The 14,843-nt window shown below is 37.5% G+C and overlaps 1 protein-coding gene and 1 pseudogene across 1 annotated transcript; one reads left to right on the top strand and one right to left on the bottom strand.

Moving 5' to 3' along the window:
* The first annotated feature begins 2,247 nt into the window (after positions 1–2,247).
* On the top strand, positions 2,248–6,965 carry LOC107619445 (GABA transporter 1). The gene is made up of 7 exons (XM_016321736.3): positions 2,248–2,698; positions 2,784–3,014; positions 3,521–3,618; positions 3,730–3,916; positions 4,036–4,166; positions 4,498–4,734; positions 6,450–6,965. Exons 1-7 carry the CDS (start codon positions 2,560–2,562, stop codon positions 6,828–6,830), a joined length of 1,404 nt encoding a protein of 467 aa, XP_016177222.1. The 5' UTR covers positions 2,248–2,559; the 3' UTR covers positions 6,831–6,965.
* Positions 6,966–13,492: 6,527 nt separating this feature from the next.
* LOC148546607 (uncharacterized) lies at positions 13,493–14,589 on the bottom strand (annotated as a pseudogene).
* Between the last annotated feature and the right edge of the window lie 254 nt (positions 14,590–14,843).

Here is a 14,843-nt window from a genome sequence, read left to right as displayed (position 1 = left end):
TGCACCATTGCTGCCGGAGGGAGCTATGACACGAGGTGCGCGTCTGTTCGCGCGTGACGCCGCTGTTGCTGTCTATCCCCGTGCCGCTGCTGCTGCTACCTCGCGATCCCCGTGGCGCCGCCGATCGCTAACACTCCATCCTCTATCCCCTATTGTTCGTTCTTTTCTCTCCTACGTTGCGTCTTGCGTTCCGGACGAAGATGCTGGTCTTCTTCTCGTCTGTGCTCCCTGGAAGCAATACCATCGCCCACCACCGTCCAACAGCGTGACATCGTCCTCACACATCACAGCCACTGCCGCACACTACTGCCATCACGGCTTCCTACCCCATCGCAACAACCACCGATAACGCAGCAACCTCCACCTAGACGTGTATCCCGGCCGATCAACCGCATCTCCTCTCCTTGGTGACCTGGTTTTTTCCTTCTCATCTTAGGATTTTAGTTTAACTTATGTTTTTTATTATGGTTTTTTTTTTTGGGTTAATTGGATATTTTTAATCGTTATTGGTATGAGAATTAAACTCTTATGGAGTTGAATGTTTTTTTTTTTAGGTTTGATGGATGTTTTTTACTATAAATTTTTGCGAATATTCTTTTTTATTGTACATAGATATTTTTTTTATTACAGCATTGAGGTCTCGCGTTATTGGTGATGTTGACGACGTGATAGGGGAGTGGAGTGGAGAGTGGCTACGATAAAAATAGGATAATAAAAAAAAGTAAAAAGTGAAAGATGTAATTAAGAGTAAAAATAAATAATTAGGTTAGAATATTTTTTTATGTTTAATAAACTTGAAATACAGTTCATTATTTACCTTATTTACACTTAAAGATAGCAACGTACACCTTTAATTGCACCTTTCATTGTCTATTTAACTAAATTTATAGTTTAATTAAAAAATTATGCATTTGTAGAAAATACTTTGCTTTTGCAACGTTTCGGATTTTGTTTAAGGGGAAGAATTAACTTTTTTTTTTATTTTTTATTAATGACAAAAGGAAAAGCAAAAGCAACAAAATAAGCAAGGAATCTTCCTTACCTGTTAATTAATTTTCTATAAATATTTATAAAGTAAACATGCCATCGCTGAATCCGAATTTCGTTAATTTTTTAATAATCAGACACGGAAATACGACCCTAATCTCATCATGACAAACAATCATCAATAACCGTTGACCATACATCCAGGGTAATGGTCATTTGGTCAACTTAACTAAATGCGCAAACGCTATGTACAATTACAATATGCATTCTGCAGTAGTAAAAAATTAAAAATGTAAAATGGATTTTAATTATTGTTAATACCAAATCTTCTTCTAATAATTATATAAATATTTGGCGCATATAGTAGTCATCAAATCCAATCCCTACACACCTGATCCGTGCAATAAAATGAAGTTGTCAGAAGTCAGAACAATTTAATCACTTGTATCTAGGTTCCACATTTCCATTTCAATATGATTACATGTGAATTAAATTACATAAAAATGTAATTTTATTATTTATGTAGATATAGTTTATTTGAACATTTATTTGAATTAATTTCATCCTGTCAATTTACTTTCGGTAAAATATATATTTTAGAATTAAAAAAAAGTCATTTTCGGCGAATTACATTTTTAAAAAAATAAAAATTAAATAAGATAATTCACTCTCCTAATTGTTAATTTAAAACACAATTTCTGCTTTTTTTACCATATTTCCAAAAATATCCATAGTCTTCATTTTCGGAGATTTCACCCATCTTCAAACAAATTTTACCTCTTGGCTCCTTTATTATTCTATTTTAAATTAGAAGTGTTGAAAAAAAAAAATGGGTCCATGAACAGACAGGCTGGAACTGGTCAACTTTTCTAACAAACGTACAAAGAATTTAGCATATGTTAAATTAAATATACAGCTGATTAAATTTGACTTCAATATTCATATTTGGATCAGACAGTGAGCCACTTTGATCATTTGTTAATTTCTCATACTAACCAACCTCATAATAATACCAAGAAATTTCCAACACTCGCTAAATAAAAATAATAAATCTATTATTTAGACTTTTTATATCTAACAATAATTTTATTAACAATAAAATAATAAATCAATTTTGATATACGAGAAAAATAAGCACACAAAATAAATATCTAATATGTGATGTAATAGTTTATCTGAAAACAAAAACAATCATGTGGCAAGTTGTTGGCATGTATGTGTTTGTCCCATATAAAATTCAAAATATATGAATATGAGTCCAAGATAGTTTCCAATAGTGTAGTTTTATTTCTTTGACCATTCACTTTTAATATTGTTCAGTCAATAATGTATCTGAACCTAAACTAATTTGGGTCTCTTTCAAAATTCATGTCAACTTGAGCCTCCATTCTTTATCTTCTTTCTTTTTAATTTCCATGTTCATGCCATCATCACAATTCATACACATATATATATAATAATATAACAATGATATGATGATTGTTATTATTCGTTATTTGAATCTTTAGAATATTGGCTGCAGAGAAAGAAAGAAACAAACCTCTGTGCAGAAGCATAATTATAATAAGAGCAATGATGGGAACAGTTGATACAAGTGATAGTGAGAAGGGATTTGTGATGAACCAACCCACAACCCCATCAATGGAGATGTTAGATGCAGAAGCCAATAAGGAACTTGATGCTGGAGCTAAGTTTGTTCTCAAATCTAAAGGTAATTAATTAATTAATTTCATTGATTTTAGGATTATTATAATTAAGTCTTGTTTTTAATGAGAGTGTTATCTGGTGTTATGCAGGATCATGGTTGCACTGTGGGTACCATTTGACAACATCAATAGTGGGACCTGTTATTCTTACTCTTCCATACTCATTCACGTTGTTGGGTTGGGTTGGTGGAGTTCTATGGCTCACACTTGCAGCTTTAACCACTTTCTATTCATACAATCTTTTATCTGTGGTTTTGGAACATCATGCTCAACTTGGTCATCGCCAGCTTAGATTCAGAGACATGGCTAGAGACATCTTAGGTGAATATTTACTATGTCTCTTTGATTTCATTTTCTCTTAATTCTTGTGAGAAACTCCAACTTTTGATGTGGTTTTGTCCACCTTTAATTGAATGGAATGTGGAACTTTAATGCTCAATTCAAAATATGCTCTACGTGTTTTATGAGCTGGAAGGAATTGTGTTGCTTCTAGGAAAGTGATTTTCTTTTGGAAAAAAAAGAAAATAAAAAAGCACTTTTGATTTTCCAAATGGATAAGCTATCTCATTTGAAGAAAAGGCTTCAAACTTATAGCTATGCAATCAATTTCCAAATAGTAAATTTCTTAACAGCTAGTGTACTTTTGACTTTGGAGGATAACCACTGGAAGCTAAAATTGTTTTAAATATGATGTTGTAAATTTTACTTAAATTATTACATGTATTTCTGGTATGTGAGATATTGTGCTGATTCACATTTCATTTATTATTAAATATGATGTTGTAAATTTTACTTAAATTAGATTTACCTAAATGTGTGTTTGGCAGGACCTGGATGGGCTAAGTACTATGTTGGTCCTCTTCAGTTTCTCTTATGCTTTGGAACAGTCATTGGTGGTCCTCTAGTTGGAGGAAAGAGCCTCAAAGTACTTGTTTTACTCAAAGAGACTCATTTTTTCTGTTTAATTTATGCAAAATTCTTAGGTGCTTTCAGAGAAGAATCACTAAAAAGTTTGGCATTTATATTATTTTTGCAGTTCATTTACCAGCTCTACAATCCAGATGGACCAATGAAGCTTTACCAATTCATCATTATATGTGGGGTTGTAACACTCATTTTGGCTCAGCTTCCATCATTCCACTCCCTCAGACACCTTAATTTGCTTTCTCTTATCCTAAGTGTGACTTATGCTGCATGTGTCACTGTGGGATCTATATACATTGGTAAGATAAAAGGATTGAAAAGAAAGTGAAAATCACACAAAAATGTGGAGATTGGAAGCATGCATAAGCAGAAACTTGTAATCCACTTGATGTGTTGTTATTGCTTGTATCTACCACAGGTCACTCAAAGCATGCAATTCCTAGGCATTATTCTGTAAAGGGTTCTAATGCTGATCAATTATTTGGTGTCTTCAATGGTATTTCAATCATTGCTACAGCATATGCTTGTGGAATCATTCCAGAAATTCAGGTTAGTATTTACTATTTAGTTGAGAATGTCAAATCAAAAGTTCCCTTCATTCTCTCCTTTACCTTCATTTATAATGCCAAACACCGCCTCATAATAATACTTTTAGGCCTCCCCAGTTAGAAGATTGGGACCATATTAGAATCTTCTATTTTACAAATCACGAATTAATCTTCTCAAACTAATATGATTTGGTCGAATAGTTAATTCACTCGTTGGCATGCAGCAATTCATTGTCCAGCGATGAACTCTTAATCGGAGCTCCGATATCTTTATGTGTCGAGATAGGTCGCTAAATTAAATACATTTTTCTTTTATTTTTTTCAATTTGCAGGCAACTGTGGCACCTCCTGTGAAGGGGAAAATGCTGAAAGGACTATGTGTGTGTTACTCTGTTATAGGCGCCACCTTTTTCGGTGTTGCCATCTCAGGTTATTGGGCATTCGGCAATAAAGCTAGTGCAACAATTCTTCAGAACTTCTTTGATCAAGAGAATAATCCTTTGCTGCCCAAATGGTTTTTCTTGATGACTAATATATTAATCCTTGTTCAAGTGATGCCAATGACTGCGGTAAGAACACATTCTTGGTATATATATTCCCTTCATATGTCATGCATACATTACCATTATTAGAGAGCATATTAGTGTCATTTTTATATAGGACTTTAGGATTTTTGGAAAAGTACTCACATATTTAGTGTGATATAGCCTAAATTCCAAAGAGATCAAAGGAATATCAAGCATAATATTGTCTAGTTCTGAGGAATTCATTCTAATTTACACTATTGTTTATTTATCAATTTTGCAACTTTAACTCGGACCTACTTTGGTAATTGTTTCAATATAAAAAATATAGATATATAAAGAAGCATGAATTTATGAATAAACACTCAAATTGATATTCAAAGAATTTTAAATTCGACACTTCGAATAAATTTTTAAAGTAATTATCCAAATCAGTTTCCAAAAATTTTAAAAGCCGACATGTTAATCTCAAAAAATTTTAATTCACAAAAACATCTTTAAAATTTTACTCCGACAGACAAATCAGTCCTCAGTTCATTTTCTGCTAGAGTAATTACCCAAATTATTCTCTAAAAATTTTAATAACGGACATTTTAGTCCCAAAAAAATTAATACACAGATCAATCTCTCAATGTTTTTTTCGTCAGACATAATAGTCTTCCGTCTATAAAAAAAGTAAATAACATAAAAATTACACAATAAGACTGTACTATAATTTTTTTTATTTTTGGACAAAAGTAATAATAAATTTATTTATTAAATTCTTATGTATGTATTTATAATATAAAAAGAGTTTTTGTATAAAAATAATATATATATATAATAATAATAATAATAATAATAATAATAATAATAATAATAATAATAATAATAATAATAGATTATTCTACAAAAAATTCAAAGTTAAAACTATTTGATATTTTTGTATTTAATATAATCGAAAGATATTCTATTTTAAAAAGCATGTTTGTATTAAAAGAAAATATTTTAATTTGGATTTCAAAACATCATTGTTCACCTTACTTGTTTCCAAAGAAAATAGTATATCAATATGCTAGTGTCATGGTTCACATGCACAAAGCTAAACTAATAATAATAAACATTGACATATAGTAAAAGTAAAATGGACAGAGGACGGTTATGTTTGACAGAGAAAAACGTTGAAGATTAATTTGTGTATTAATTTTTCTTAGGGACTAAAATGACTGCTTTTAAAATTCTTAGAGAATGATTTGGATAATTACTCTGCCAGAAAATATACTGGAGACTGATTTATCTGTAAGAGTAAAACATTGGGGATTGATCTGTGTATTAATTTTTCTTGAGGACTAAAATATCCTCTTTTAAAATTCTTGGGAACTAATTTGAGTAATTACTCAAATTTTTATTATTAGACAACTATTTCCCTAGGACAAATTAGTTCTGTTGTTTAAAAGAGATAAACTTGTCTTAGAGTGTATTTTTTAAAGACTTAAATATCCTATAACAAAATTTATCAAAAACTTATTTATCAAACACACATTAAAAAATTAATTGAAAGCGAGAAAAGAAACCATCTTTTCAACGGGAGTAATTTTTAAAAATTTTTAGAAAATAAAAATTTGTTAAGGACCAAAAGTGTTTACTCTAAATTTATATGAAAAAGGCAAACATAAAAAACAAGTAATTTCTTTAATTTTTACAGAGAAAATGCATTTATTCTGCAAAGTACAAAATTTCATTTGCTGATGAATACAGCTACAATGGTTATAATATTACAGGTTTATCTGCAACCAACAAATGAAATATTTGAAGCAACATTTGGAGACCCGAAATTTGGACAATTTTCAGTTAGAAATGTTGTACCAAGGGTGGTTCTAAGGTCAGTATCAGTGGCAGCAGCAACAGTGTTAGCAGCAATGTTGCCATTCTTTGCAGATATAATGGCCTTGTTTGGTGCATTTGGGTTCATTCCTCTTGATTTTATTTTGCCCATGGTATTCTTCAATTTGACATTTAAGCCCTCAAAGAAAAGCATAATGTTTTGGGGGAACACATTGATTGCAGTAGCATCCTCAATTTTGGTTGTAATAGGGGGCATTGCATCAATTAGAGCAATAGTGCTTGATGCAAATACATATCATTTATTTGCTGATAGGTAAATAGAATTTGTAGCAATATATATATTTTAGTGTGAGGCATTACATTACATTATATACGTGCATAGATATTAGTGATTGTGATTGTAATTCTATTCTATTATAGTGAATCTCAAATCGAGCAATTCTTTTTTTCAATCTTTGGGATCACTTTCATGATCATTTGCAATTCACAAAGGCAGTGATAGAACTAGCATTTTTCTATTATTTGGTCTTAAGATACTCCTTAAGAACAATTTATTGAAAATATATAGTTTTATATTTTTAATAAACTGAACATATTAAAGTTTCTTAAAAAATTTATCTTGCTGATGTTATAAAACTGTTCCTATCCTGATTCAACAGATAAAGGCCACACCCAATAACGCAAAAAGGTCCACTAATAAAGGTAGACTTCACGATAAGTCCGACTTCTTTGAAGGGGTCGGACAATGACATAGAGATCCAACCGTACTTGACCTAACAAGTAACTGCCTCCTTAAGTCTCTCATACTATCTCTATCTCATCTAGAAGGTAGATCCCAACAAACTCTCAAGATAAAAGGAACGTTTATCTATCAGAAAAGATAGAACTACTCCAACGAATGTGGTTATCTAATCTACTATAAATACACTGGCTCCCCCGAAATATAATTCACGTTCTACTCTACTAAAAACCTGCCTAAAACCCTTGCTAACTTAAGCATTAGAGTCTCTTGCAGGTACCACCCCCCAACCTCCTCACGAGGAACTCGGACAGACGGCACCTCGGTACCAAAGAGGTCGGACGCTGCCACTCAAAAGGATTTGGACCTCACGTTCAAGCTCAAATCAACGTTTCAGGTAACCCTCGGAACATTGGTGCCGTTGCCGGAGACTTGGAATTCTCCTTCTAACAAATGGCGGACCACGAGCATAGAGATGACTACACAGCATCTGAGTCTGAGCCAGAAGACCAAGCCCTCTTGCTTCCGCCTCCACCACCACACCATGGCCCCCATGAAGAAGGGACTTCAGGAAATCCTCAAACAAGGAGGATCTAGTTCGAGACCCACCATTCCGAGGTTAAGGACCAACCTCATACGACCGAGATCCTGGATCTCGTTCGTGACGAAGGGGATCGACTACCACAGCTCGAACACGAGGCTGAACGATAACGGAAGCATAACGGGAGTTGCGAAAAGAAGTAAGGCAACGAAAGGAGTTAGAAGACAAGCTACAGAAACTGGAAGCTGATATACAAAGGAGGAATAATCGAGTGGAGCGTGAGAAAAATCCCTTAGGAGGGCAAGATCCGTTCACAGAAGAGATCATGAAGGCTAAAGTTTTTAGGAACTTCAAATTGCCCGACATGGATCTCTATGATTGAACGTACGATCCGAGCCACCATCTCAGTAACTTCAGAAGCAAAATGCACTTGGCCGACGCCTCTGACGCCACTTGTTGCAAAGCCTTCCCGACTACTTTAACCAAGGCTGCAATGAAATATTTTGATAGTCGGCCTCCCAGGTCTGTCACTGGCTTTGAAAACCTGGCCAGAAAATTTTTGACCAGATTCTCCATCCAAAAAGACAAAACGAAGCACGCTCCGAGCCTGTTGGGAGTAAAGCAAGAGGTCGAGGAAACCCTTCGTGACTATATGAAAAGGTTCAACAAAGCTTGTTTGAAAATTCAGAGTCTACCAACCAAAACTATAATTATGGGTCTGGTCAATGGCCTTAGAGAAGGGTCATTTTCTCAGTCAATATCAAAGAGGTATCCGACTTCTCTGAACGAAATTCAACAAAGGGCAGAAAAATACATCAACATGGAGGAAAACTCCCGACTTAGGAAACCTCCTTCGCGATCTAACTTACCTTACTATCAAACTCGAGATAAAGAAAGGGAACCCAAGAAGAAAGATGAGCAAAATGTAGCAAAGCCTCGAAAGTATAACAAATACACCCCTCTAAGGGTTTTCCTGGTCTATGTTTACCGTGAAATATGCCATACAAAGAAACTCCCGCCTCCTAAAAAAGCTAGAAGTTGGACTGAATATTGTGAGTACCACAAGCTGTATGGACATTTCACTAACGAATGCTACACCCTAAAGAATGTCATCAAAAAGTTGGCCAGAGAAGACCAACTTGATAGATACTTGGCAGACAGGTCGGATAACCCGAGGAAGAGAAGAAGGGATGAAGAAGGAGGATGACCAGAACGCCCTTTTCACACCCCGAGTGACATATACACATGATTAATGGTGGATTTGTAGGAGGAGGAATATCAAAATCCTCACAAAAAAGGCACCTCAAGGAAGTATATCAAGTCAGGGAGGACAGTCAATTGTCTGACTTACCCACTATCTCCTTCACTAAAGAGGATGCTCAAGGAATATTACTAGGGCACGACGATCCAGTAGTGATAACTATAATCCTAGCAAACACTAACCTCCACCGAACCTTGGTAGATCAAGGTAGCTCGGAGGATATTCTGTTCAAACCCGCCTTTGACAAGCTCGTGTTAGAGGAAATGGATCTAAGGGCATACCCAGATAGCCTTTTTGGACTGGGAGACACCCCAATCTAACCTCTGGGTTACATCTCATTGTACACCATCTTCGAAAAAGGTGCAAGATCAAGAACACTAAGTGTCGACTACATTGTAGTCAATGTAAGCTCAGCCTACAATGCCTTAATAGGTCAGACAACTTTGAATGGACTTGCAGCTGTTGTCTCCACCCCACATCTTTGCATGAAATTTTTCACAGTTGAAGGGATTGCCACCATTAAAGGAGATCAAAAGTTAGCAAGAAAATGCTATAACGAGAGCCTTAGTTTGAAAGGCAGTTCAGAAGGCAAAGAAGTCAATACCATCGAGTTAGGTGGAGTCCGAGTTCGAGAAGAGCTACGACCTCAACCCAAAGGCAAAACGGAAGTGATACAAATCGGAGACCACCCCGACAAGACAACGAGCATAGGGGCAAATCTGGAGGAAAACCTAAAGAAACAACTCATTGAATTACTGAGGAAAAACTCCAATCTCTTTACCTAGAAAGCCTCTGACATACCCAGTATTGATCCCGACCTGATATGCCATAAGCTTGCTGTGTACCCAGGTTCCCGACCTGTTCAGCAGAAGTGTAGAAAGCTCGGACAAGAACTCACACAGGTCATAGAAGAGCAAGTGCATGCCCTGCTTGAAGCAGGATTTATAAGAGAGGTGAAATATCCGCTTTGGCTAGCCAATGTTGTATTGGTGAAAAAGCAAAACGGAAAATGAAAAATGTGCGTCGATTACACCAACCTCAACAAAGTCTACCCCAAAGATCCTTATCCACTCCCCAACATTGATGCTCTAGTCGACTCCGCCTCAGGCTACAGATACCTATCCTTTATGGACGCCTACTCGGGATACAATCAAATCTCGATGTACAAACCGGATCAAGAAAAGACCTCATTCATAACTCTAAAAGCAAACTATTGCTACATAGTCATGCCTTTTGGATTGAAGAATGCAGGAGCTACCTACCAACGATTGATGAATAAGGTGTTTTTCTCGCACATAAGAAAACTCATGGAAGTATATGTGAATGACATACTCGTTAAGACCAAAGAGGACAAAACACTATTGTCCGACCTCTCGGAAGTATTCTCCACTATAAGAAAGCATGAAATGAGGTTAAATTCCTCAAAATGCACCTTTGCAGTAGAAGCTGGAAAGTTCTTAGTGTTTATGTTGACTCAAAGAGGCATAGAAGCAAACCCTGACAAATTCTAGGCTATACTCAATATAAAGAGCCCGACTTGTATTAAAGAGGTCCAACAACTAAATGGAAGATTGGCCATTCTATCTAGATTTTTAGTGGGGTCAGCTCTGAAATCACTTCCCCTCTACTCAGTTCTAAGAAAAGGGAAGCAATTTAAATGGACCCCAGAATGTGAACAGGCCTTCCAAGACTTCAAGACATTCTTGGGGCAACCACCCATACTTACCCAACTTGAAAAGGGGAAAGAACTCGTGCTATACCTATCAGTTGGAAGTCGGGCCATAGCCTCAACCCTGATCCGAGAAGACAAAAAGGGGCAGCAACCTATCTACTTCATCAGCAAAGCCTTACAAGGGGCTGAGTTGAATTATCAAAAGATAGAGAAGTTTGCTTATATCCTTGTTCTTACATCCAGAAGGCTCCGACCTTACTTCCAGGGCCATACCATTAAAGTCTGCACTAATCAACCAATGAAAAATATCCTACAAAAAACAGACTTGGCTGGGAGGATTCTACAATGGGCAGTAGAGCTGTCCGAGTTCGATTTAAGATACAAAACTTGGATGGTCATCAAATCACAATACCTCGCCGACTTCATCGTTGAATACACTGAAAGTCCTGAAAACCCTACTACATGGGGTTTGTACGTAGATGGGTCATCAAACAAATCTGGAAGCAGAGCTGGTGTTATTATAGAAAGTGATCAAGGAACTCGAATAGAACTATCCTTAAGGTTTGAGTTTCCTACATATAATAATCAGGCAGAATATAAAGCCTTACTTGCTGGCTTGAAGCTGACTAAAGAAGTGGAGGCAGAAAAGATGGTGGTGTTTAGTGATTTGCAAATTAATGGCACCTACCATGCTAAAGACCCCACTATGAAGAAGTACTTGGATGAGACACGAGAACAACTGACACACTTTCGGTCTGACATATAACTCGAGAGTCTAATGCCTGAGCTGATACTCTATCAAAGTTAGCCAGCACCATGCCAGGAGGCAACAATAGAAGTCTCATTCAAGAGAATCTGCAAATGCCATCCATATCAAAGGAAGAAGAAGTACTGACTATACACAATCAATATTTAGGGTGGATGACCCCCCATAGTCAAGTACCTCAAATTTGACATACTCCCCAAAGATGAAAAGGAGGCTAGAAGGCTCGTAAAAGAGGCACAAAACTATACACTGGTCCACAATATCCTATACAAAAGAGGGATCTCAACATCCCTCTTAAAATGTGTCCCGACCTTCAGCACAAAAGAAATCTTGGAGGACGTACATAGTGGCATATGTGAAAACCACCTAGGAGCTCGGTCACTAGCTAAAAAAGTGATCCGAACTGGCTTTTTCTGGCCGACCTTACAGAAAGAGGCGGCCGAGTTCGTCAAAACGTGCCCGCCTTGCCAGAAACATGCTAATTTCCATGTGGCGCCCCCTGAAGAGTTCATTAGTGTTACCTCACCATGGCCATTCGCGAAATGGTGTCTTGATCTACTTGGACCATTCCCCCAAGTACCAGGCCAAGTCAAATACCTTATAGTAGGGATTGACTACTTTACTAAATGGATTGAGGCAGAGCCCTTGGCAACCATCACTACCCAAAGAAGTCAAAAATTCTTGTACAAAAATATTCTCACAAGATTTGGGGTTCCTCACTCCATCACCACGGACAATGGAACTCAATTTACCGACTTGACCTTTAAAAACTTGGTGTCCGACCTGAAAATAAAACACCAGTTCACATCCGTGGAGCACCCCAGGCCAATGGACAAGTTGAAGCTGCCAACAAAGTCATATTGGCCAGGTTAAAACGCTGATTGCAAGATGCGAAAGGAGCTTAAGTAAACAAGCTTCCTTAAGTCTTGTGGGCATATCAGACCACTCCACATTCCACAACGGGAGAATAACCATTCCAACTTGCATACGGAATAGAAGCAGTGATCCCCATAGAAGTAGCTGAAGAATCACCTAGAGTTTTATTTTACAACGAAAGAGATAATGCCCAGGCTCAAAAAGAAGAGCTCAACCTCCTATATGAAGTCCGAAAAAGAGCTCGGATTAATGAGGAAGCTCTGAAGAAAAAGGATGGCTCTAAGATACAACAGAAATGTGATCAAGAGAAACTTCACCACCAATGACCTCGTCCTAATTCGAAATGACATCGGAATAAAGAAGTCAGGTGAAGAAAAGCTAGCTGCAAACTGGAAAGGACCTTACAAGATAGTAGAGATCCTAGGCAAAGGTTCCTATAAGGTGTTCGACCTCCAAGAACGGGAGCTCTCGAGGTCTTGGCACGCTTGTAACCTAAAAAGATACTATAGCTAAAACTCTTGTACCTAGGTGTACTCTTTTTCTCAATAAAAAGGATTTTTTAATGATGCATCAGTGCAAGGGCTAGGGGCACCCAAGCCTTTAGTAAACGGTTCTATAAAATAATTTCTAAAATATTAATAAAAGATTCCTGGTCTATTTCTTTTTAAAAGTTTCCTATTTCAAACGCATTAACTTAAGCTCGACAAACGGCAAAAATCATTGCCCGACCTAAAAGTTGTCGGCAAGATAAAGCGACGAGGTACAAGTTAATGTAAAAAGTTATACAAATAACTCGTACAAAGCGATCTCAAAACAGGTCGGAACAAAAACAGAGTTGTAAAAATAACTTAACAAAGACCGATTACTCGAAGCCGGGCCTACATAAGGAAATTAATAAAGATTCAAGAGTCAAAACAAATTATACCTTACTACAAGTATTCAACAAAAGGGTACTCTACAACTATGATAAAATTCTGAACATTACTTGAAGAAAGTTGTAAAACAACAACTAAAACGTAAAAGTGTTCAAAACTACAAACTATTACAAAATTCAAAGTATTATCAAAGCCCACATGTCGAGCTATTATGAAAAACAAAAAATAACAAAAGAAATCTAAAAAAGCTCAAGACTTCTCGTCCATCAGAGGATTGAGAGCCTCTCCAGTTGTAGCATCTTTGCCCTCGGCCGAAGGAGTTGGAGGATGCATGGAGACTAGCATGGTCGAGATAATCTCAGGAGTAGAAGAAGAGGTCTCCATAACAGCAGCTTCTAGTTGGGCTCCCGAGGTGGTGGACAGACTGACCTAAAGTCCCAAAGTCTTCGGATTCTGAGGAGGCTCCTCCTCATCGTCCGACTCGGGTGCAGGGACTATCTTCCCGTCCACCAGTATATTGTCCGTGCTGAAGAGGGAGAGGTCAAGGTAAGGAGCTAGGACCTTAATTTGGGCTTCCAGGTTCTCAAACATTTCATCCATGCCCAAAGCAGTTGACTCCTGAAACCCAGCCAATTCCTCCTTCAGCTTCTCTAACTCCTCTTCTCGGGTCATCCCCTCCCCGAAAACCTGAGTATAGCTCGCTTGGAACTTCTTGGCCTTCTCCTCGGCCAAGGTAGCAGCAGCCTCAGCCTTGTTCACCCTCTCCCGAGCTCTCTCCAAGTCGGCCTTTAATATGCCCCTCTTCTGCTCCAACTCCACCTTAATCTCACTCAGCCTCTCCACATCGGCTTGAGCGGCCACTAAGGCGCTAGTTGTAGCTTGTATGGGAGAGCCCCTTAACTCCCTAGACAGCTGAGAACAGACTCCCACAAGGTGGAGCCTCCCATGAGCCAAAGTTTGGATATAGTTTTGAATTGCCACATCATCCATGCTCACACGATGGTGAGGGAGAAGGTTCTCTTCCCCCCTCCCCCAAAATAAAGCATCAAAATTTTTGGTATAGATGCTCTCCTCTTCATCAATTTTTTGTTTTTTGAAGGGAGGTTCAATGGAAGAAGGAGATGAAGGAGTAGACTCTGAGGGGATAAGGCAGGAGAGGGGAGTAGGGATAACAAGTTTCGGATTGGAAGGATCCGACCCGACCTCTTCCTAGGAGAAGATCGGACAGGCTTCACGACCTCCTGCTGTGAAGAACCTGCCCCGACCTCTTTCTGCCGCTGGAGGTTCCGAGCTACAACTGTTTTCTTGGTGTTGCGGAGAAGTTTCATAGCGGACTTAAGAGCCATACTTTATGCAAAACAAAGTAGTATACAATTAGAAATAACAAACTACAAACAAACAAGATTTAACAAGAAAAGGAGAGGGAGCTACCAAGCTCGGACTTCAGAAGGCCGGGATCTCCCAAAATTCTTTTTGTATCCAAATGGGGAGGTTGACCCCAAGTATCCAACAAAAAATCTACGACACCCCTTTCCAAGTCATCTAACTCAGCTACGTCTACCTTAAGAGTTATAAGGGTATCTTGCCAGTACAGAGGAAA

The sequence above is a fragment of the Arachis ipaensis genome, chromosome B9, assembly GCF_059453495.1.
Source record: "Arachis ipaensis isolate K30076 ecotype BB chromosome B9, ASM5945349v1, whole genome shotgun sequence".
Lineage (NCBI taxonomy): Eukaryota > Viridiplantae > Streptophyta > Magnoliopsida > Fabales > Fabaceae > Arachis > Arachis ipaensis.
This window is presented reverse-complemented; position numbering and strand designations above follow the sequence as displayed.

Coding starts and splice junctions, on each gene's coding strand:
- LOC107619445 (XM_016321736.3), top strand. CDS start 2,560: ATGATGGGAACAGTTGATACAAGTGATAGTGAGAAGGGATTTGTGATG. Junction 3,917..4,035: donor TGTGGGATCTATATACATTG/GTAAGATAAAAG, acceptor TATCTACCACAG/GTCACTCAAAGCATGCAATT. Junction 4,167..4,497: donor GAATCATTCCAGAAATTCAG/GTTAGTATTTAC, acceptor TTCAATTTGCAG/GCAACTGTGGCACCTCCTGT.